Genomic DNA, 21,235 nt, shown 5'->3' on the forward strand with positions numbered 1-21,235 from the left:
AGATGAAATCAATTCAGCTCCATTACGGTCAGATCCAGGTCTCAACCATTACCAAGGCGGCCGGAGAGCCCGGGGAAGGATGATGGAGTGGACGCTACAGGGCATGCGATAACCCCCCTGCTCCGATCGGGGGGGTGCAGGAAATGGGGGGGTTTGCCCCTTTGGGGGGGGTGGGGGTGTTGGCTTTGTGCTGTGAAGTCCATCCCCCTCCCCTCCAGCCCCCTTGGTGAGGGCACCCCGGGCTGGGGTATTGCGTGAGCGTCACTGGGGGGGACGCCCACGGTGGTCCCCATGGCACAGCCAAAAAAAAAAATCCTTCTCTGGGCTGGGGACATCGGCCCGGCATCACCCCCGCATCCCAGAATCCCTGGGGTAGCACATCCCCTGGAGCTCCAAAAAGCCCCTTTTTTCCCCCAAAAGCCCTCCACCTCACCCCGTGTGCCGCAGCCACCCCGGAGCAGGCAGGTCCCGGCGCAGGGGAGAGGTGGACAGTTTTATTAGAGACCGGTTTCGCTGCAGAGCGGACGAGCGCGGGGTGTCCCCACCGGCTGGGGACCAGGATGGGGGGGGGACGAAGGAGCAGCCAAGCTGGGGGGTGCCCCCAACTGCCCCCCCCCCCCCCCCCAGCTCCCACACCATCACGGACCCAGTGCTGGAGGGGGTCTCGGTTCTGTCCCCCCGCCCCCCCAAAGCAAACCCACATCAGCCGAGCGCCTCCGCCGCGGCACGCCGGGCAAACGCCAAGGAGCCAGGCGGCACAGCCACAACCCCGGGGGGGGGGAGCACAGCCTTGGGGGACCCCCAGGCCAGCCCTACAGCCCCCCCCCCAGGGGGGTGGGCTGGCATTTCCCACTATAAATAAGGTTTCAGCCCTCTCTCCCCATCGGGGCATCAGTCCGGGGGGGCTCTGTTGGGTGGGGGCAGAGGGGTCGGACACCCCCCCACCCCCCAGGGCAGCAGGGAGGGCAGAGGGGGGGAGCAGCGGGGAGCAGAGGGTGGGTGGGGGTCCCCTCTCAGCCCAGGATGTCCAAGTAGACTGGGGGGGTCTTGACAAGGGCCTGGAGGCGGCTGTGGATCTCCTTGATGGGGCGGCGCTGCTGGGGCTCCCGCTGCCAGCAGCTCTGCATGACGGCGTACACCTCGGACGGGCACGTGCGGGGACGCTCCAGCTCCCGCCCCTGCGTGATGCACTCGATGGCCTGCGGGAACCAGGGATGGAGATGGAGTAACCCCCCTAACCCCCAGCCCCGGTACCCCCGTGGGGGTCTGTCACCACCCTTGTACCCCCTCCGCCCGCCCCCCAGCCGCTCACCTCGGTGTTGGAGAGCTGGTACCAGGGTTGTTTCCCGTAGGTGAAGATCTCCCAGAGCACCACGCCGAAGCTCCAGATATCGCTCTCGGTGGTGAATTTACGGTAGAGGATGCTCTCGGGGGGCATCCAACGGATGGGCAGCATGGTCCTGCCCCCCACCTGCCCGCAACGGAGCCGTCAGCGATGCGGGGGACCCCCCCCCAGCCCTAGCCCTGCTGGTTAAGCACCCCTCAGACACGACGCAGGGACCACCAGCCCGCTCACCCGGTAATAGTCGGTGCTGTAGATATCCCGGGACATGCCGAAATCCCCGATCTTCACCACCAGGTCGTGACCCACCAGGCAGTTACGGGTGGCCAGATCCCGGTGAACGAAATGGAGGGATGCGAGGTAGACCATGCCCGAAGCGATCTGCGTGGCGATCTGCAGCATGTGGCTCAGCGTCAGCTGCCCGCGGGGCTGCCCCTGCCCCTGCTCCAGGATCTTGGCGTCGGGGCCGTGCGACCTGCCGGGGCACGAGGAAAAGTGGGCAAGGGGAAGCGTGCGGGACAGCCGTGCGCACACACGCGGTAGGAAGGACGCGCGCGCATATGCCGGGGAAGGAAGCGCACGTGTGCGTGACCTTCCCCTGCGTGCACACGTGCCAGGGAAAGGTGCGCATACGCGTGTGCGTGCACAAGGGAAAGGCGTGCACTCGCGCGCACGCACGCCAGGGAGGGGCGTGCATGTGTGTGCGTGCACACAGGGGAAGTGCATCAACACATACGCACACGTGCCAAGGCAGGATGTGCACGTGTGCGTGCACTCACAAGGGAAAGGGGTGCACTTGCACGCCAGCGAAGGGTGCGGACGTGTGTGCGTCCACACAGGGGAAGGCCGTGCACACGTGTGTGCAGATGCCAGGGACAGGCGTGCACTTGTGTGCCTGCACGCCAGGAAAGAGTGCGCACACGCGTGCGCGCGCGTAGGGGAAGGACATGCACGCGCACATGGAAGAGGTGTGCGCTTGTGTGCACAGGGGCAAGGGAAGGGCGTGCACATGTGTGTGCATGCACACAGGGGAAGGACATACACATGTGAATGCACGCACACACACGTGTGCATCCTTCCCTGGCGCACGTATGCACAAGGGAAAGGCGTGCGCTTGTGTGCATATATACCAGGGAAGCACGTGCACATACATGCGCGTGCACCGGGGAAAAGCGTGCACTTGTGTGCGCGCGTGACAGGGAAGGGTGTGCACATATGCGCATGCACACAGGGGAAGGGCATGCGCGCGTGTGTGCGCGCGCGCACAGGGAAAAAAGTGTGCACAGCCGCCAGGGAAGGGCGTGCACGTGCGTGCACGCACGTGTGCGCATCCACGGACCGTCCCGCGGGGAAGGCTGCGCGTCAAGGGGCGGGGGGGGGGGGGGGGGGCCAGCACGAGCCCGCGCTGGCCGGGTGTGAAAACACGACGGCGCGTGCGAAGCGGGGCGTGCGAGGCGGGCCGGCGGGGGGGGCCAGCACGGCTCCGGCCGCCTCCAGCCGCTCTGCCTTTGATGCCGAGCGCGGCTGACAGCCGTGCCGGGGCGGCCGGGAGCTTGGAGATGGGGGGGGGGGGGGGGGCCGGGGATGGGGGTGGAAGGGGTGATTCTGCTCGGCAGAACCATTAATGCCAACTCCCATAACAATAATCATAAAAGCCACGTCTCAGAGCTCAGCGCGCGGCCACTAAAGCGATGCCTCTGGCAGCCCCCCCCCCTCGTCTAGCAGCAATACCTGGGGGGGCAATCGAAAAGTCTCTGCTTATTCCAGCTGATGGCCAATCTCTCTCTATTTAAGCCTCTCAGACAGCTAATCTAATCAATATTGCAAGGAGGGCTGCATTAGCAGGGAGCAGGCTGGCTGCGCTGATGGAGCGGCAGATGAGGTGGGCAGGGGGGGGGGGACAGGACCCGACCCCCCCCCCCAGCCCACCTGAGGAAGCGGTTGAGGTCGCCGTGCTTCATGTACTCGAAGACCATGATGAGGGGTTCGCCCTCGGTGCAGACGCCGTAAAATTTGATGATGTGTTCGTGCTGCAGCACCGTCAGCAGCTCGGCTTCCCGTTGGAAATCCAAGCGGGCGCTTTCCGTCACCTCCTTCAGCGCCTGCCGGCACACCGTGTCAACCCGGCACCGACCCCCCCCCCAGCATCGCGGACATTCCCCCCCTCCTCTTCCTCACCTTCACGGCCACCAGCATCTTCTCCTGCTCCGGGAGGAGGTTGTAGCACTCGGCCAAGAAAACCTTCCCGAAGGCGCCTTCGCCCAGCTCCCACTTCAGCACGATGTCCCGTCGCTGCACGTGGTGCACGCCTGGGGGGATGACGACACACACACCCCCCCTGCCCCTCAGCACCCACCCCCAGATCAGGGATGGGTGCTTGGGAGGATGCTCGGGGACCCCAATCATGTGGTTTTCCCCCCCCCCCCCCGTCCAGCACTTACAGGCGTTGCAGAAATACTGGGGGTTCTCGATGAAGTTCCTCTTCAGCCCCTCCAGCTTGCTCTCGGCCGAGGAGAGGGGGCTGCTGCCCAGGTTCATGAAGTGCAGCGACATGGCCAGGTCGTCCTCTTGGGCCAACACCGCCGAGCCTTGCGGGGACAAGGCCAAGGCCATGGGGGGGGGTCCCGCACACACACACACACACCAGCCGGCGCAGGCAGTGCCAGGCTCTGCCGAGCATCCCCCCGCCCCGGCCGGCCCCCGGGGGCCAGCCAGCCCGATCAAACCCATTTAGAGGCTGAATCCATTCCAGGAGTGAATTAGCAGCTGCTGCCCGCGCTGCCGGGGGGGGGGGGAACCCGCACCCCCCCACCACGGTCCCGTCCCCACAGCTGTGTCCCAACCCCGGTAACCGGCACAGCACCGGTCACCGCGGGGGATGCGGGAACCGGGGCGTCCCCGCGCCGCGACACCGGGTGAGTTGGGGGGACTCACGGTTAATGCCGAACTTGGACCGGCGCCCGCACTTGTTGAGCACGATGAGCATGACTGAGAGGAAGAGGCAGGCGAAGACGGCCAGCGCCACGGCCACCGAGACCTGGTGACGGCAGGGACGGGGCTGAGATGGCCACAAGTCCCAGGAGCTGCCACAGGGGAAACTGAGGCACCGGGACTCTGCCCTCCATCCCCATCACACATCCCCATCCCGCTTGGCTCTGGTTTGACGGTGTCCTAAGGATTTGTCCCACCCTCCCGCGGGTGTCCTGGTGCCCCCATCCCAAATCACGGAGCACCCCCCTCACCCCGAACGCGTGCTCGTCCGTTGTCTCCACGGGCCCCTCCAGCGAGCTGTTTCTGGTGCCTGGGGCAGGGAGAAGGGCGCGGGGTGAGCATGGGGCGCGGGGTCCCCGTCCCCTGGGGTGGTCCCAGCAAGGGGAGGCGGGGGGCTCAGGATCAGGGGACCCCACGGGCAGCAGCGCACCCGGTCACTCACCCAGCGGAGACAGAGACACTGGTGCAGCCCAAAGGGAGAGAGCAATTAGAAACACTCGTTATTCCCCAGGCGAGAGCGCCCCGTCCTTCCCCTTCCCACCCCCTGGGGAAACTGAGGCACACCAGAGCCTGCTCGGAGCCGGCGGGCAGAGCCGGATACAACCAATTTTGCACAATAACGCAAGGAGAGATGCGACATCTCCTCCACTGACACCCGAGGTGGGGAGGGGGTGGGAAGCTCCCAGGCGGCTCCCCCACCTTCCCCCCCCCCGGCACGTACCGGGGATGGGCTCCTCGGGGCTGAAGCTGAAGGGGTTTTCCATGAACCGCCCCTGGACGCTGCGGGCGGCGGAACCCAGGGGGTTGCGGACCAGGAGGGTGTAGTTGCCGTTGTTGACGTGCGTGGGACGGTTGAGCTGGAGGCAGCCGTGGAGGACGGTGGAGTTGTGCTCGTACTCCACGATGCGGGTGTGGATGTAGGGTCCCTCGGCCAGCGCCGTGCCGTTGAAGAGCCAGCGGATGCTGGGAACCGGGTTGCCGTCCACCGAGAAGGGGATGCACCAGAAGTGCTGGGGGATGGCTTCTTGCAGGAGCAGGATCACGGGGGGAACTGGGGGAGACACAGCTGGGTGGGTCCCCGAGCCGGATCCTTCATCCGGACCCCACGTCGGTCCCCTCCGGGCTGCTCACAGGTGACGTTCAGCATCACGCTGTCCTCCGCCGGCCCCACCGCGTTCTCCGCCCGGCACGTCAGATCTTTGTGGTTGAGGTTGGAGGAGACGTTGCTGATCTCCAGGACAATCTCCCAGTCCGAGAGCTGCGGGGAGCACCGGGATGGGGTGAGCAAACAGCATCCCCCGCCCCGAGCTGTGCCAGCTCCTGCATCCCCCCACCAGTGAGAGGATGCCGCGGCGGGGACGGCGCCGCCGGGAAGGTCTTGCCTTGGTGACTACGGGCAGCTCGGGTCCCACCTCAGGCAGCACCCATTCCCCGGTGGCCGGCGGCTCGGCGGCGATGCGGCAGGTGAGGTTGACGCTGTCCCCTTGGTGCAGCACCGCCTCGGGGTGCTCGATGCTGACGGTCGGGGGGTCTGTTGAGGAGGGGGGGGGGGGGGGTGAGCGGAGCCACCTTCCCCCCTCCCCACCGTGTCCCACGCTGTCCCCAGCCAGGTGGCTCAGGACGGGGATGGGGGACAAACCCAGCACCCAAACCCAGCAGGGACCCCCGCCACGTACCGCAGGCGCGGAGGGGCTGGCTGCCCAGCGGGACCAGCACGCTGCCCTCCCAGCACCCCAGCAACTGGTTGCCCAGCTCGGCCCGGCTCCCGTTCTGCCAGAGCTGCAGCCAGCGGAGGCCGCAGGAGCAGTTGAAGGGATTTCCCACCAGGATGCTGAGATGGGGCAGGGAAGAGGACGAGGGGTCAAACAGGCTGCGGTGACCCAGGGTCCGCAACGGGGTCAGCCGAGGCCGGATGCGGCAGCCCCAACCCCGGCCGCACTGATCCTGCGCCGAGCGCTGCCGGATGCACCCGGGGGCCGTGCGCTGATCCACGCGTGCCACCCCCGTCCCCATCCCCACAACCGTGGCTGTCAGAGCTGGCGGATCGGCCACCACAGCTCGGGGCGCGTCCCCAGCCCCGTCCCTGCCTCCGTGTCACCCCGGGGGTGCATCCTCGGTGGGGGATGCTCCGCACCCACCTTCCCCCCCGCTCCCCGGATCACTCACAGCTCTTGCAGGGGCAGATGCTGGAAGGTCTTCCAGGACAGGCTGTGCAGCGCGTTGGAGGACAGATTCCTGCTGGGACAGACCCCGTCAGCCGCCCCTTCCCACCGCAAACCCCGTCCCGCGTCACGCCCCCCCACCCTTGTAGGGGGTCCGGCACACACCGGGGCACGGGGCAGCACCGGGGCCACTGCTGTCACACCGTGACCAAGCAAAACCACCTCTGCCAGGCTGCCGGGCGGGACGCAGGAGCTGGCACCCCAGGGTGGGGGTTTAGGGGCCCCAAGCTCAACCTTCAGGCACCTCCCTGCAAGCGGGGAGCCCCACGCACCCCAGGGCAGGGTCCCATCCTGCTCCCCGGGGTCCCCTCCCTCTCTGGGGTGGCACAGAGCTCCAGGGGGGCCGGCAGCTGCCCGCACTCCTGCCCCCGATTGATGGTTTCCCACGCAGCGGCAGAGCCCCACGCGGCCCCCCCAGGCCCGGCTGACGTGTCGATGGGCAGCGGGACGCCATCGATCCTGCCCGGGTGCAGGGACGAGCCACCCTGCGCTCAGGCCAAGTGCCTGTGGGGATGGGGGTCCGAGCCCCAAAACTGGGGGGGTGGGGGAGGTAATTGGGGGTGGGGGGGGGAATACTCACACGTGGCTCAGCCTGGGGGTGTCCAGGAAGGCGTCGGCGGAGACGTGTTGCAGCCCCGACCTGGAGATGGTGCTGGGGGAGGGAAGTGCTGAGCACCCACACTGGGGACCCCAAATCCCCATCCTGGGAGCACCCCCCCCTTCACCTCCCTGCAGCAGGATCAAGCCTCAGGGATCCCCCATTCACCAGCCCCCCCCCCCCCCCCCCCCCCCATTTCCCTGTGCACGGACCCCACCCCACCCCGGGGTGCTCACAGGCTCCTGAGGTCCCGCAGCATCTTGGTGTCAGCCCGGGTCAAGGTCGTCAGCGTCTGCTGGTTCTCGATGACGCTGGAAGGCAAACGGGGGGTGGGGGGCAGTGTCACCGTGCCTCAGTTTCCCCTGGGAAGGCGGGGGTGGACAGGGGCTGAGCCGCTGCTTGGAGCCCACGCTCTCACCCAGAGAACGAGTTCGCTGCATCTCAGCCCCGCTCCCCTGCGGGTCCCCACCTTTCCTCGCACCCCAAAATGTCCTGCAATGTGACGGGGGGCACCGACCGTCCCCCCCCTTCCCCTTTTCCCAAGGCAGGGGGTGAAGAAAAGCCCCTTTGGGAGCAGTGCGGGGGTTTCCCATCTGCCCCACCCCAGGGGTGCTCCTGTGAACCCCAAATTGGCAGGAGTTAATTAGGGAATCAGACCCACGCTGAGGGGGTTTGGTCCCGCTGACCCCCCATCCGTGAGGGGGTCCTTACTGCCACCCCCAGAGACGAGGTGGTGGGCATGGGAGGGACGAGGGAGGCTGGGGCAGCCGGCCGGCCGGGGGGTCTCTCGGGGGACCACCATCCCCGCCACCACCCACCCCAGCCCACCAGCCAGCAAACAAAGAGCTGGCAGCGCCCCGCGGCACAGCATCCCCCGGCACAGGGGGAAACTGAGGCACGGAGACATGCCGCAGCCAGCCCCCGGCAATGCGGCACAGCCAGGGCTGTGGTGGGGGCAGCACCCAGGAGTCCAGGCACCCCAGTATCACCCAGCACCCTGTACCCCCCGCCCCCAGCACCCTCCTCACCTCTGCTCGCTCCAGCCCTCCTCTCCCCACCACACATCCTAGGGCAGGGGGATGAGCGAGAGCAGAGCAGATCCCCCAAACCGGCAAATTCGGGGTGTCCTCCCTCAGCACCCCAACCCACAGGCCACAGGGCAGGTTGACAGCACTGCCGGCTGGGGGGGTGAGGGGCTCGGTCCCTCCCTGCACCCCCACCCTGGCCCCCACGACACGGGTGCTCCCTGCCCCAGGACCTCGCCGCACCCTCAGCCCTCCGCTCCCGCTGGCATCGCTGCCCCCAGCCCCTCACTCACTCCCTGGGGGGGGATGCAGCAGGGCCCCCCCCCCATCTTTGCATCCCCCCCAATGCCTCCCACCCAACAGCCCCTCTCCCCACAGCGATCCCAGCCCCAGAACAGATCCGGCCCCACCGCCGCAGTCTCAGCCCCGTAGCTCCCTGCTCCATCACTGCCCCAGCCCAGTCCCAAGCTCCGTCATCCCCAGCCCCATCATCCCCGTCACCCCTGGTCCCCCAGCCCCATCATCCCCGGTCCCATCACCCCTGGTCCCCCAGCCCCATCATCCCCGGTCCCCCTGTCCCCCAGCCCCATCACCCCTGGTCCCCCAGCCCCATCATCTCTGGTCCCCCAGCCCCATCATCCCCGTCACCCCTGGTCCCCCAGCCCCATCATCCCCGGTCCCCCAGCCCCATCATCCCCTGTCACCCCTGTCCCCCAGCCCCATCATCCCCGGTCCCATCATCCCCGGTCCCCCAGCCCCATCATCCCCGTCACCCCTGTCCCCCAGCCCCATCATCCCCTGTCCCCCAGCCCCATCATCCCCTGTCACCCCTGTCCCCCAGCCCCATCATCCCCGGTCCCATCATCCCCGGTCCCCCAGCCCCATCACCCCTGTCACCCCGGTCCCCCGGTCCCATCATCCCCGGTCCCCCAGCCCCATCGCCTGCCCCCCGAGCTCCCTCACTCCCTGTTCCACCACCGCATCCCCCAGCCCCTCCGGCCCCACCGCTCTGCCCCCCCCCAGCCCCAGCCCCAGCCCCAGCCCCACTCACACGTCGGTGAAGCCGCCGGTTCCCAGCAGCCGGGCCAGGCTGCCCACGGTGCCGGGCTCCCGGCAGAGCAGGGTACCGGCCCGGGGGCAGCGGCAGGGCCGGGGGCAGGGACCGGCAGCGCCCGGGGCGGGCAGGGACAGGGGCAGGGGCAGCAGGAGCGCGGCCAGGCAGAGCCAGGCGGGCAGCGGCGGCATCGCGGGGCCGCTCCCGGGGCCGCTCCCGGTGCCGGTGCCGGTGCCGCCCTCCCTCACACTTGCCCGGCAGCCCGAGCACGGGGCCGTGCGGGGCTTAAAAGCAACGCAGGGACCGGCCTCCCGGGAGGGGCCGGCGGCTCCCCCCGCCCCAGCACCGCCCCCGCCCCGGCGACCCCCGGCCGGCCGGCGGGCAGGGATGGAGGGGCACGGCCGGGCACCCCCCCCACCCCCCCGAAACTCACCGGGCACAGCCCTGCCCCGAGCCCCCCGCCCCACGGAGGGGTGTCCCGCCGCCTGCCTGCACCCTGCCGGCACCCTGCCTTCACCCTGCCTGCACCCTGCCTTCACCCTGCCTGCACCCTGCCTTCACCCTGCTGGCACCCTACACCTGCAAACCTGCACCCCCCAGCCCCAAACCAGCCCCCAGCCGGGGGTCCCGGCACTGGAACCCCCAACCACATGCGCTCCCCCCTTCCAGGATCTGGCTGCGTGTGAGGGACAGGGGACATCACACCAGCACCCCCAGCTTGTGGGGCCACCAAGAGCACCCCCCCACCCCCCCCCTAAGCTGTCACACCCAAAACTTTGAAGCGTTGCAGAGCTGCCCTGGGTTGGGCTCCTCCCGCAGCGCCCCGTTATTGTGGGGTGCAGAGAGGCTGGGTGCAGGGGGGACATTTGGTGGCACGGTGACATTGTGCCCAGCTGTCACCCCTGGCCAGGACCCTCCTTCCTGGGGAGGCAGGGGACGGCTGGTGTGCACCCACCACCCCCCCCGCCCCGGGGGTCCCAATTCCCACCCAGCTCCTGCCTGTCCCCAAGCCTGTCCTCGGGGCACCTTGGGGGTGGCTCATCTGTGCACTAAGTTTAGCACGTTCTCAGCCTGCTCAGCCCCCGGGCCCATCTCCCACACCAGCCCCCAGTGGCACACATGGGGACACGGCCCCCCCCCTGGGGTGACACACACAACCCCCCCCCCGTGAGACCCCACTGGCCATCCCCAGCAGCCCCCCCCGGCAGAGCAAGCTGGTGGCTGCCGCCCGCCACGTCCTCCCAAATTCCCCTGCTTTGACGTTTTTCCCCAGAAACGCCCCCGGTTCGGGCACCGCAGGGCAAAGCCGCAGCCGGGGCGCGCAGGAAGTGGATGGGGCCGGCGGGGAGAAAGGGGGGGTGAGCGGAAAACCCTGTGTGCCGCCCCGCCCTGACCCCCACAAACCAGGCACCATCACGGCTGAGCTTCGTCCCCCTTTATTCCCGCTCATCCTGCTGCCACGGATTTGACAGTGAAGCTCCTTCTGCAGACCAGCACAGGCCCGGCACTGGTCCCAGTGCCGGAGACTGGGGGGAGGCATGAGGGTGGCCCCGGGTGTCTCCCACTGCAGTGCTGCCCCGTGCCTCAGTTTCCCCACCTGTAAAAGGGGGGGGGGTCATGCTACTGACCTGTTCACCGGGCGGCTGGGGAGCGGCGGCAGAGAGAGGTTGGTGGGGGGGACGCCGAACCCCAAACCCCCTCCCCACCCCCAGACTTCCTTTCCCCCCACCAAAAAAAAAAATAAAAATATGGAAAGACCAGGGTGGCAGCCCCCCACTCTCCCCCCCCACCCCGACTTGGGGCACCCCAATTTATTCCCAGGAGAAATGCACCCCACGGAGCATCCTCGCTTTGCCTGCCACCCCCTTCCCAAGGCACCCGCTCCTCGGCCGAGCCCTTGGGAGCAATAAATAACACTGGGGGGGGGGTGGGGGGTGTCCCAGTGGTGGGGGGGGGGCGGCTGGAGGAGGGCGGGGGGATGCAGAGTCCGGTGCGGGTCCGAGAACACCCTGGGGTCAGAGTCGAGCCGTCCCATTGGGGAGCCGGCCGGGGCTGTGGTCCTTGCGGGCAGGCGGGGGGGACGCGGGGGGCTCGTCCTCCCCGGGGGACTGATCCGTCTCGGCGTCGGAGGGTTCGCCGGAGCCGCGCCGGCGGTTCTCGGGGCTGTAGAAGAAGGAGAGGGTGCGGAACGCGGGCGCCATGTGGTCCTTGATGCGCTCCAGGAGCTGGACGAAGGAGGGACGCTGGCGCGGGTTCTGCTGCCAGCACAGGCACATCAGCTCATGGCTGCGGGAGAGAGGGGGGGCTGCTGGGTCCTTGGGAGGGTCCCGGCACCCTGCAGACACCCCAGCCAGACCAGAGGCCAGGGTGATGGGCTCCGTGGCGGTTCCCACCCCCAGCCTTTCCCGTAGCGGGGTGGGGGATCCATGGGAGTCTCCCCCCACCCCCCAACTCACAGTTTGTCGGGGCAGTTTTCGGGCCGTTCCAGGACGCCGTTGTCCATGACGAAACGCAGGACCTGCTCGTTGGACATGCCCTGGTAGGGCTGCTCAGCCAGCGTGGCGATCTCCCACAGCACCACCCCGAAGGACCTGCCGGCACGCTGCCGCTCAGCCGGGGTACGTCCCCCAAATCCCCCCGAGGCCCCCCCCACCATGCGTGGTAGCCTCACCCCAAGACCTACCAGACATCGGACTGTGTGTTGAAGATGCCGTCCTTGAGGGCCTCGGGGGACATCCAGCGGACAGGGAGCAGCCCCTTGCCCCCTTTCCGATAATAATCCGTCTCGTAGATATCCCGGGTCATGCCGAAATCTGGCGGAGGAGGAAGAGGAGGGGTGAGCACCAGGAGAGGGGGGGGCCGGCAGCGAGCCTGCCCACCGCTGCCCACCCACCTCCGATCTTGACGGTGAAGTCCTCGGACACCATGCAGTTGCGGGCGGCCAGGTCCCGGTGCACGAATTTGTTGGCGTTGAGGTACGCCATGCCGTCGGCGATCTCCCCCGCCATCTGGATCATGTCCTTGAGCGACGGCGGCGGCAGCCCGGGGTTGTTCTGTACCGTGCACAGAGAGTCGGGGCTGAGAGGGGGGACACACCGGGGGACACACACCCCCCCGCCGGGAACGGGGTGGTCACCGTATCGCCCCCAGGGCACCGCAGCACCCAGCCAGCCCCTCACCTCGGCGTCAGGCCTGAGCGAGCGCAGGTAGCTCTTCAGGTCCCCGCGCGTCATCAGCTCCATGATGACCAAAGCTGGCTGGCCCTGGGACACGACGCCGAGCAGACGGACCTGGGGGGACAAAGAGGGGTGGCAGATGAGTGGCCGGACACCCCCCCCTTGCTCCATGTCCCCTCTCTCCCCCCAAGCCGCCCACCTACCACGTGGTGGCACTTGAAGGCTTTCATGACAGAGGCCTCGTTGAGGAACTCGATGCGCTCCCGCATGGTGGCCAACTCGTTGACCGTCTTCAGGGCCACCTTGGTCTCCTCGCCCTCAGTGGCCAGCCCCAGCGCCAGCCCCTCGTACACCATCCCGAAGGAGCCCTGCCCCAGCTCCCGGATCACCGTGATCTTCTCCCGCGACACCTCCCACTCGTCGGGGATGTACACTGTGGAGGGACCACCCCATCTCCATCCCCATCCTCGTCCCCATATCCATCCCCGTCTCCGTCCCCATCTCCATCCCCATCCTCATCCCTGTCTCCATCCCCATCCTCATCCCCATCCTCGTTCCCATCTCCATCCTCATCCCAGTCTCCATCCCCATCTCCATCCCCATCCTCGTCCCCATATCCATCCCTGTCTCCATTCCCATCTCCATCCCCATCCTCATCCCTGTCTCCATCCCCATCTCCATCCCCATCCTCATCCCTGTCTCCATCTCCATCCTCATCACCGTCTCCATCCCCATCCTCATCCCAGTCTCCATCCCGACCCCAGCAAGGGAAGGGGGCAGCAGAGCCCCCCAGGGATCCCCCCCTCCCTCCCATCCCTACGTACTGTCCGAGGCGCTGAAATACTCGGGGTTGACGGAGGCGTAGAGCGTCCCGCTGGGGTACCCGTCGTTGCTCCTGCGAGGGGTGGGCATCGCTCAGAGGACGGGGGACAAGGGCACGATGCCACCTCGCCATGACCCTTCCCCAGCCCTGGCTCCATTGGATCCAGCCCCAGCCCAGCCCCGGGGGTGCGGGGGGGGGTCACTACCTCTTCTTGTTGTAGAAGAAGACGAAGACGGCGAGGCAGGAGATGAGCACCATGAGGACCACGGGCGTGACAGTGAGCAGGACGTAGAAGCTGCCGGACTCCTCCTCGGCTGCCGGGAGCAGGTGGCCGTGGGCCAGGGCCCGGGCGCTCATCCCACCCCACGCGTTACGGCACGCTTGTCCCACCACCACCACTGGGCCAGAGAGAGGGACCCCCAGCTCCCCACACCAGCAGCACCCACTGATCTCTGGCTGTCCCCATCCCGGAGCATCCCCCAGTCCCCTAGATCCCCCCAATCCAGCACCATCCCTTGATCCCCAGCTCCCCAATCCAGCACCATCCCCATCTTCCTGGTCCAAGAGCATCCCTTGATCCTCTGCATCCCGGTCCAGCAGCATCCCCCATTCCCCCAGCTCCCTAATTCAGGAGCATCCCCCGTATTCAGCATCCCGGTCCAGGAGCATCCCCTGACCCCCAGCTGCCCAGCCCCACAGCCAGGGACCCCACTGGTATCTCCCCTGGTCCCCCGTGGGTACCTGGCCCCAGGATGTAAAACTTGACCAGCCCCGTCCACGAGCCGTTGCCGGCCAGCGAGGTTGCCCGGACCTTGGCCGAGTAGTTCCCCGGCTGGAGCAGAGCCAGGTGGACCCCCCTGTACTTGGAGTAACGGTGGCGGGAGACGCAGACGACGGTGGTGACCTCCTGGGAAGGATAAAGGAGGGTGGCGAAGGGGACTTCATCCCCGCCCCCCTCCCCAGCCATGCACAAACCTCGTGGGAGGGAGATGACGGGGATGGGGATGGAAGGGTGCTGTGCCCCCCGTAAGCAGACCGGGCAGGGGGTGCCGCAGGGGACTCCTCACCTCACTCTCGCGGCTGTACTTGATCTCGTACTTGAGGATGAGCCCGTTGGGGTTCCTGGGCTCTTCCCAGCGCAGCAGGACGCTGTTCTTGCCGGCCGGCTCCCACGTGACGTTGCCCGGAATGTTGTCGGCTTGCACTGGTGAGGGGCGCGGAGGGGATCAGCTCCCAGGGGCGTCACCCGGACCCCAACCCGGTGCCAATCCCCCATCCCAAAGGCACCAGGACCCCAGAGCATCCCAGCATCGCCGAGATTTGAGAGGCTGCCGCGACCTACGCTCCGGCATGGTCCTGGCAAAGACGAAGGTGGCGGCGCTGCAGCCCACGGTGTGCGCGGCGTGATTGCAGGCGTGGATGTCGATGCGGTACTCGGTGAAGTGCCGCAGCCGCGACAGCACCACGCGGTCACGTACCACCTTGTCCTCGAAGATCTGGAAGTCGGGTTTGGGCTCGCCCCCGGTGCGGCTCGGGGCCGGCGGCTCTGCCGAGGAGGCGTTGGCCGGGGATGTGACGGCCACCACCTCCCTGCGCCGCTTCGGGGTCCTGCGGGAGATGGGGACAGGAGGTGGTGGGGAGGCAGGACACCTGGGTTGTCCCCCAAAATCGAGCAGGGGATGGGAGACCCCCCCCCAGGCTCACCTCTGTGGGTTCTTGTTGATGGACGTCACCTTCCAGGGTGGCCTGAAAGAGCGGGAAATTGGTTAAAGGATCTGCCAGGAGCTGCCACCGGGCCCCCCGCCCAGGACCGACCCTTGCACCCAGCCTGCGGGACCCCCCCTGACACAGGGACCCCCTGGGTGGCACCTGGGAATGATGATGGAGTTGTGGAGGAAGTTCTCAAACTTCTTCTGGAAGGACTCAGCTTCACCCTCCATGCGGAGCTGCCCGTCGGCGGGACGGCAGGGGCAGCACCGCTCCTCCGCGTCCTGCTCCATCTCGGGGCCATCCCCGTCCCCGAAACGGGTGTCCGCGCTGCTGGTGGGCAGCTTCAAACCTGCGGGCAGGGACGGGCAGGGCTGGAGCCCAGCTCGGTGGGAGCATCCCCATCCCAGCTCCTGCTTTCAACCTGCCTGCCCTGCCTGCCCTGCCTGCCCTGCCTGCCCTGCCTGCACTGCCCGCCCTGCCTGCCCTGCCCGCCCTGATCACCTTTGTGGCAGTAGTCGTTGACGTAGAGCTCCATGTCCTCGGCCAGCTGCTGCCACAGCACCAGGTAGTAGGTGATGTTGCCGTTGCGCTGCGTGGGAGGCTTCCAACGCACCACGATGTGGGAGGAGGAGTTGGACATGGAGATGACGTCCCGGGGAACCGTCGGGGCTGGGCAGACACAGAGGGGGGGTGGGGGGTGTCAGTTTGTCTTTGGGGGGGCCACCACGGGCATCCCCGTGCCCCTCGCCAGCCCCTTACCCGCCGGCATGGTGCGGATGTAGACCACCTCGCTCTGCGCCCCGTAGTTGCGTCCTTCCTCGGCGGTGGTGAGGGTGATGGCGCGGACGAAGATGGCGTATTGGGTCCAGGGCCGGAGGTTGAGCAGAGCCACCCCCGGCGCCTGCTCGCTGCTGAGCGGCAGCTCCACGTCCAGCACGTTCCAGCTCTGCGCTCCGCAGGCGTCCTGTCCCACGTACTCTGAGACGTTCTGGAAGGGTCTGTCCCACACCAGACATCACACCCCCCCCCGAGGTCCAGCAGCCCACCAGGCCACCACGGACTGGGGTCCCCACGCCCTCCGCAATGGGGACAATTGGGGGACGGGGACCACTTACGACTCCTTGTAGTAGACGATGAAGCTGAGGAGGTCCCGGTACTCGGGGGGCCGGTACCGCTCCCACTTGAGGAAGATGCGGTCGGACTCGGTGACGTTGGAGATGAAGCGCAGGGTCTGGGTCTTGCCTGCGGAGGGGTGGCAGGGTTCAGACAAGGGGGGGGTCGCGACGCTGCCGGGTGTCCCCGTCCCCGTACTCACAGGACGCCCGGTCCCCGTTGGTGCGGGGGTTGATCTCCGCCTTGTTCTGCCGCCCCTTGGTGCCCGTCACCTCCTCCATGCGATAGATCTCGGCCAGACACAGCTTGGGGTTGAAGGCGAAGTACATCTTGCCCACGGGGATGGAGAGGACGTGGTGGCTCCAGTCCCAGAGCTGCTGCAGGTTCTGGTTGTCCAGGACGTACAGGGTGTAATTCCTGGAGGAGGAGACGTGGGTGGAGGCAATGGGCACGGGCACCCCAAAGCCACGTGTGTGCCCCCCCCAAACCCACACCCCGTCCTCACCCGTCCACCATTGAGTCGCCGCGGATCAGCTTGAGGTTCTTGAAGAAGGACAAGGAGACGAGGGCGAAGGAGTGCTTGATCTTCAGGAAGCCCGTGATGGTCTCAATGAGCCCCAGGCTGCTCTGCAGCTCCGAGGCCAGGTTATCTGGGCACAACCCGCAGGCGTGAGCTCGAGGAGGGGGAGAGACCCCCCTCCTTCACCCCCCGCCCCCACACCCCTCGGCAAATGTACCCCCCTCCCGGGTTGGGTTGCGGGGGGTCAGATCCGGCACTCACAGCCCCGGCGGATGTTCACGATGAGGTTGCCCTCGACCAGGGTGCAGCCCCCCAGCTCCTGCGCCGCCCGCGTCGAATCGATGGTTTTGGTGCCCACCTTGCACTCCTTGGGGCACAACCCCTCGCACTTGTGGCAGAAGATGCTGCGGGCAGGAGGACGGGGACGGGACGTGAGCTGGGCACCATGCCACCACCGTACCCATGCCGGCGGGGGGCACCGGAGACACCCCCCCCCCCCCCCCTTTTACCTGCTGTCATTCCTGGTGTAGCCCGAGGGACACTCGGAGAGACACTGCCGCTGATGGATGACGAACTTGGAGGCGTCGCGGGGGTTGTCGGAGACCTTGCGGAGACTGGCGCAGTACTCGGCGGTGACGCAGCGCCAGCCCTCGTACTCGTAGGTGCGGGGCGGGCAGGAGGGCAGGCAGTGCCCGTTGAAGTGGAAGTGGCGGCAGGCGACGCAGGCTCGGTTGTCGCGGGGTCGCCCGCAGCCCCCCAAGCACTCAGCGTGGCAGCACTCGCCCGTCGCCGTGCACGCCGAGCCCGCGCCGCACGGGCACACTGCGGGGAGAGAGTTGGCGCCGTGGGCGAAGAGAATCCTCCGGGCGCAGATCGTCCGGCCCCGGGGCGGCAGAGCGGGGCAGGGGGTCCATATGGGGGGGAGAGGGAAGAGGTGGGAAGGGCTGGGGGGGCTGCTGACAGGGGTGGAGGGGCGGCTGGATGGATGGAGGGATGCAGGAAAGGAGAGAGGGATGCAGGGAGGGATGGGGGATGGAGGGATGGATGGATGGATGGATGGAGAGAGGGATGCAAGGAGGGATGCAGGGATGGATGGAGGCATGGACGGACGCAGAGATGGATGGGGGGATGAAGGGATGGAGGGACACAGGGATGGGTGGGGGAATGCAGGGATGGGGGGATGCAGGAAGGGATGGATGGAGGGATGAAGTAATGGAGGGATGCGGGGATGAAGAGGGATGCAGGAATGGAGGGATGAGGGGATGAGGGATGAAGGGATGGGGATGAAGGGATGGAGGAATGCAAGAAAGGATGGACGCGAGAATGGATGGAGAGATGAAGCAATGGAGGGATGCAGGACAGACGGGTGGATGGGGTGAGGTTCAGCCTACGCCGAGCCCCAGCTGCCCGGTGCAGCCGGTGCCGGGGCAGCAGCTGAGGTTACAGCCGTGATAAGGATCTGTGTTTACAGTATATATTTCATTACCAGGTCTGGTGTTTACAGCAAACGAGCCCGGGAGGGGCCCGTATTTACCTCGCCGCTGGGAAAACACGGCAGCCGGGACCCGGCCTCTCCTCCGGAGGATGATACAGTGCGGATCCGGTTACCCCCACCATGCCGGTGTCAGGGGAGCGACCGCCACGTCCCGGGCCCTGCCATCCCCTCGCGGCTCCACCAGCCTTCCCCAGCACCCTCCCAGTTTACCCCAACAGCCGCCACGGTGCAAACTGGCACCATCCCGGCAAAGCAACCGACACGACCGATCCCCGCGCCGCCGGCACCCACCTTTCTGGCAGTAGCTGGATGTCCAGCAGCGATAATCCAGCTGCCCGTTGACACTGGTCTGCGCGCACGGCTTCTCCACGTCCAGGATGCCCGGGCAGACATCGGCGCACTCTTCGGCCAACTTATTGCCGACGATGTAGGTGTTGTCCACGGCGTCGGGCAGCAGCAGCCCCCAGTCGATGGTGGAGAGGTGGCAAAGCTCCTGGTTGCGTTCGATGCGGACGGAGCCACGCAGGACGTGGCCAAGGCTGTGCAGCCCCACGTCCCGCAGATGCGGCATCTCGAAGATGACCAAGGCGTAGCTGAAGAAGAGGTTGGTGCCGCGGATGACGGAGAGGTTGGGGAAGAGATCCCGCAGGCTCTCCAGCCCGTAGACGCGGAAAAGGAGCAGGTACTCGGTGATCATGAGCAGGCGAGGGAAGCTGAGCCCCCGAAAGTCCTCGGCGCCCGTGGTGAACATCAACAGGATCTGCAGGTTGCCCTCGATGATGGAGCAGTTCTCCAGCTTCTGGAGCTGGGAGACGTCGTTGCGGATGTCCATGCTGCCGCAGACTGGGGTGGTGAGAGGGGGAACCCCGTGGGCAGCAGGAACGGGGCAGCTGCCCCCCCCCCGGCCCAGGTCCAACCGCCCAGGGGTCGTCCCCCCCCCGCCGTGCCCATCGCTGGGGCCGCAGAGGTGCTCGGGGGGGTTTAATATCCCGGCGCTGCCTGTCAAACACGGCTGCGATCGGTTTGGGCAGTCAGGGAGACGCGAGCGGCTCTGACAGGCAGCCGGCGCGCTGCGGCTCTCCGGGGCACAACACGTCCGTCAGCGCGGCGAGCGGTGATGCTAACGAGGTCTGGCTTCCCCGGGCGGCTGGCTCGCCCCACGTCAGCCCCAGGACCACGTCCCAGCTTCACTGCCCACCCCGGGGGGGGGGGTCTGACTGGGGGGGGGGGTGTGCAGAGGGCTTTCCCCCTTCCCTGAGCTGTGGGGCAGCCGTGGGGGGCTCACAGCATCTTCCCCCTCCGTGGGCGCGTGGTTCCCCAGCGTGCCAGCAGCTCCCACAAGGTTAAAATCCCCGGCGCAATGCCGGGGCGGCTAACGCGACACACGGCGGGCACCCACGCGGCACAGCCCCGGCGCTGGGTTTGCCGTCCCACGGCTTTTCCACCCGGACCATGGCAGGGAGCGGGAGCATCGGGGGGGTGGGGGGCGGCACGGGGCCGAGCATCTCCCGCTTCCCAGTCCGGCGGGGATGCCAGGATGAACCGACGGCTTCCCACCGGCAGCATCCCCGGCCTGAAACCTGACGCCGAGTTATGGTGGAAAGAAGCTGCTGAGATCCCATCCAGGGATTTACTGTAAACACCCGGAACAAACACGGCCAGCTCGGCGTGTACCCTAAACACCGGGCAATGCCGGCACCCCGTGCCACGGAGACCCGCCGGCCGACACGCGGCTCGTCGGCACAGTCCAGGTCCCGGCGGGGGTCCAGGTGTGCGGTTCGCCCCTCATCTGTCGGCAGCCAGCCTGGGCTTGTGGTTCATGGCCGCGTGCCGGTGAACGCGTGCCCGGCAGCATTGTTCCCCTCTTGGGGTCACTCGTTAACCGTGGGCACCGCGGCCCTGGCAGCTGCCCACGCTGGCAGGATCACGCAGGCAGGTGCGTGCCCCTCGTCCCCAGCCCCGCGTCCCTCGCCCCCAGCCCCGTGCCGGGGCTCGGCCATTTGCAAGGGGGTGGTGATGGCGGGGGGGGAGCCCTGTGTCCCCTGTCCCCCCCGCAGTGGGTCCCCTCCATCCTTCCGAGGGACCAGTCCTGGGGGTTACAGCCCCCGCTGCCACCACCCCCCTCCTGACCTTGGCAAAGTCACCCTGTCCCTCTGCCGCGTCAGGGGACGGGGTCCCCCATATCCCTGGGGGGACAGAGAGGGGACAGGGGTCCCGGGGGGAGCAGACACAGCGAGGGACGTCCCCCGGGCAGCTCTTGGTACTGGGATGCTGCACCCCCCACCCCCCCCCCCAGCAGAGCCCCTCGGTGCTCGGGGAAACTGAGGCACAGGCAGCGGGGAGAGGGGAAGGCAGGACGGACTGACGGACCCCGACCCCAGCCCTCCTGGTGCTCCCAGCGCCCACCAGCCAGCGGAGCTGGGCCAGGAGACCAGACTCCCCCCCCGCAATGGCTGTGAGAGCCGGGACCCACCGCTGCCCACCCCCTCGCCCCCCACCCCCCCCCCAGCCATTTTCCATCCCAGCAGCAGCGCTGGGGGCAGCGGTGCCGGTACCGGCTACGATTTTCCACCATCCCAGCTCCCGGCGGGGCTGAGCGATCCATGCCCCCGGCTCCGGCTGAGCCCCCCGCCACGCTCCCCTCTTCCCGTCCCAGCGGCGGGGAGTGGGGGGGGTCCCACACTTTGCCCCTCCCGCCACAGGTGCGGGGGTCTGCAGCGTCCGGGGAGGGGGGGAAACTGAGGCAGGGAGCACCGAAAGAGCTTTGCCTCGGGGTTTGGCTCTTGCCATGGGCATCGCCACGAAGCCCCCCCCCCCCATCCCAGAGCTGCACCCCCACAAGCAACCCCCCCCCCCCCCACCTCTCCCCATATCCAGGCACTTACTTTCGGAGGGGGCCCGCACGGGGGGCAGCGGGAGGGGACCGAGGAGCAGCAGCGTCACCCCCAGTCGCAGGGCACCCAGCGCCCTCGTCCCCATCCCCGAGCGGGACCCCCGGGGGTCCCGTCCCCGTTACCGCCTCGGGTGCTGCTGCACCGCGTCCGGCCCTGCACGCCGTGTCCCGTCGGCACCCACGGCACGCCGGGAGAGGGTTGGCCCCCACGGCCCTCGTCCGGACCCTGCGGCCTCTTCACTTTTGTTTTCGGTTGCCGCACACAAAATATTT

At 67.7% G+C, this 21,235-nt stretch overlaps 2 protein-coding genes across 2 annotated transcripts; both read right to left on the reverse strand.

Annotated features, from left to right (window-relative positions):
• Positions 1–1,013: 1,013 nt before the first annotated feature.
• NTRK1 (neurotrophic receptor tyrosine kinase 1) lies at positions 1,014–9,423 on the reverse strand. Its single transcript, XM_075737047.1, has 17 exons — positions 9,230–9,423; positions 7,390–7,464; positions 7,136–7,207; positions 6,500–6,568; positions 6,010–6,164; positions 5,716–5,864; positions 5,465–5,591; positions 5,055–5,384; positions 4,776–4,793; positions 4,585–4,643; positions 4,277–4,379; positions 3,784–3,930; positions 3,521–3,651; positions 3,272–3,444; positions 1,577–1,817; positions 1,313–1,471; positions 1,014–1,199 (listed from the first exon to the last, which is right to left on the reverse strand). The coding sequence occupies exons 1-17, from the start codon at positions 9,421–9,423 to the stop codon at positions 1,014–1,016; spliced, it is 2,388 nt and encodes a 795-aa protein (XP_075593162.1).
• A 1,636-nt stretch (positions 9,424–11,059) lies between these two features.
• Positions 11,060–21,127, reverse strand: INSRR (insulin receptor related receptor). The gene is made up of 22 exons (XM_075737504.1): positions 20,955–21,127; positions 18,361–18,912; positions 17,084–17,396; positions 16,836–16,978; positions 16,560–16,704; positions 16,257–16,471; positions 16,057–16,183; positions 15,701–15,939; positions 15,443–15,610; positions 15,101–15,290; positions 14,936–14,977; positions 14,574–14,839; positions 14,299–14,435; positions 13,973–14,138; positions 13,437–13,545; positions 13,233–13,303; positions 12,612–12,841; positions 12,412–12,522; positions 12,126–12,285; positions 11,916–12,045; positions 11,689–11,823; positions 11,060–11,518 (listed from the first exon to the last, which is right to left on the reverse strand). The coding sequence occupies exons 1-22, from the start codon at positions 21,046–21,048 to the stop codon at positions 11,248–11,250; spliced, it is 4,014 nt and encodes a 1,337-aa protein (XP_075593619.1). The 5' UTR covers positions 21,049–21,127; the 3' UTR covers positions 11,060–11,247.
• Between the last annotated feature and the right edge of the window lie 108 nt (positions 21,128–21,235).

Source organism: Balearica regulorum, chromosome 28 (genome assembly GCF_011004875.1).
Source record: "Balearica regulorum gibbericeps isolate bBalReg1 chromosome 28, bBalReg1.pri, whole genome shotgun sequence".
NCBI lineage: Eukaryota > Metazoa > Chordata > Aves > Gruiformes > Gruidae > Balearica > Balearica regulorum.

Excerpts from the sequence above, each read along its gene's own strand:
- NTRK1 (XM_075737047.1), bottom strand. The coding sequence starts at position 9,423 with ATGCCGCCGCTGCCCGCCTGGCTCTGCCTGGCCGCGCTCCTGCTGCCC. Across the intron at positions 3,652-3,783 it reads CCAGTATTTCTGCAACGCCT|GCGTGCACCACGTGCAGCGA; the intron begins GTAAGTGCTGGA and ends TCATCCCCCCAG. Across the intron at positions 1,818-3,271 it reads GACCTCAACCGCTTCCTCAG|GTCGCACGGCCCCGACGCCA; the intron begins GTGGGCTGGGGG and ends GTGCCCCGGCAG.
- INSRR (XM_075737504.1), bottom strand. The coding sequence starts at position 21,048 with ATGGGGACGAGGGCGCTGGGTGCCCTGCGACTGGGGGTGACGCTGCTG. Across the intron at positions 16,472-16,559 it reads GGCGACTCAATGGTGGACGG|GAATTACACCCTGTACGTCC; the intron begins GTGAGGACGGGG and ends CTCCTCCTCCAG. Across the intron at positions 13,546-13,972 it reads GTTTTACATCCTGGGGCCAG|CCGAGGAGGAGTCCGGCAGC; the intron begins GTACCCACGGGG and ends TGCTCCCGGCAG.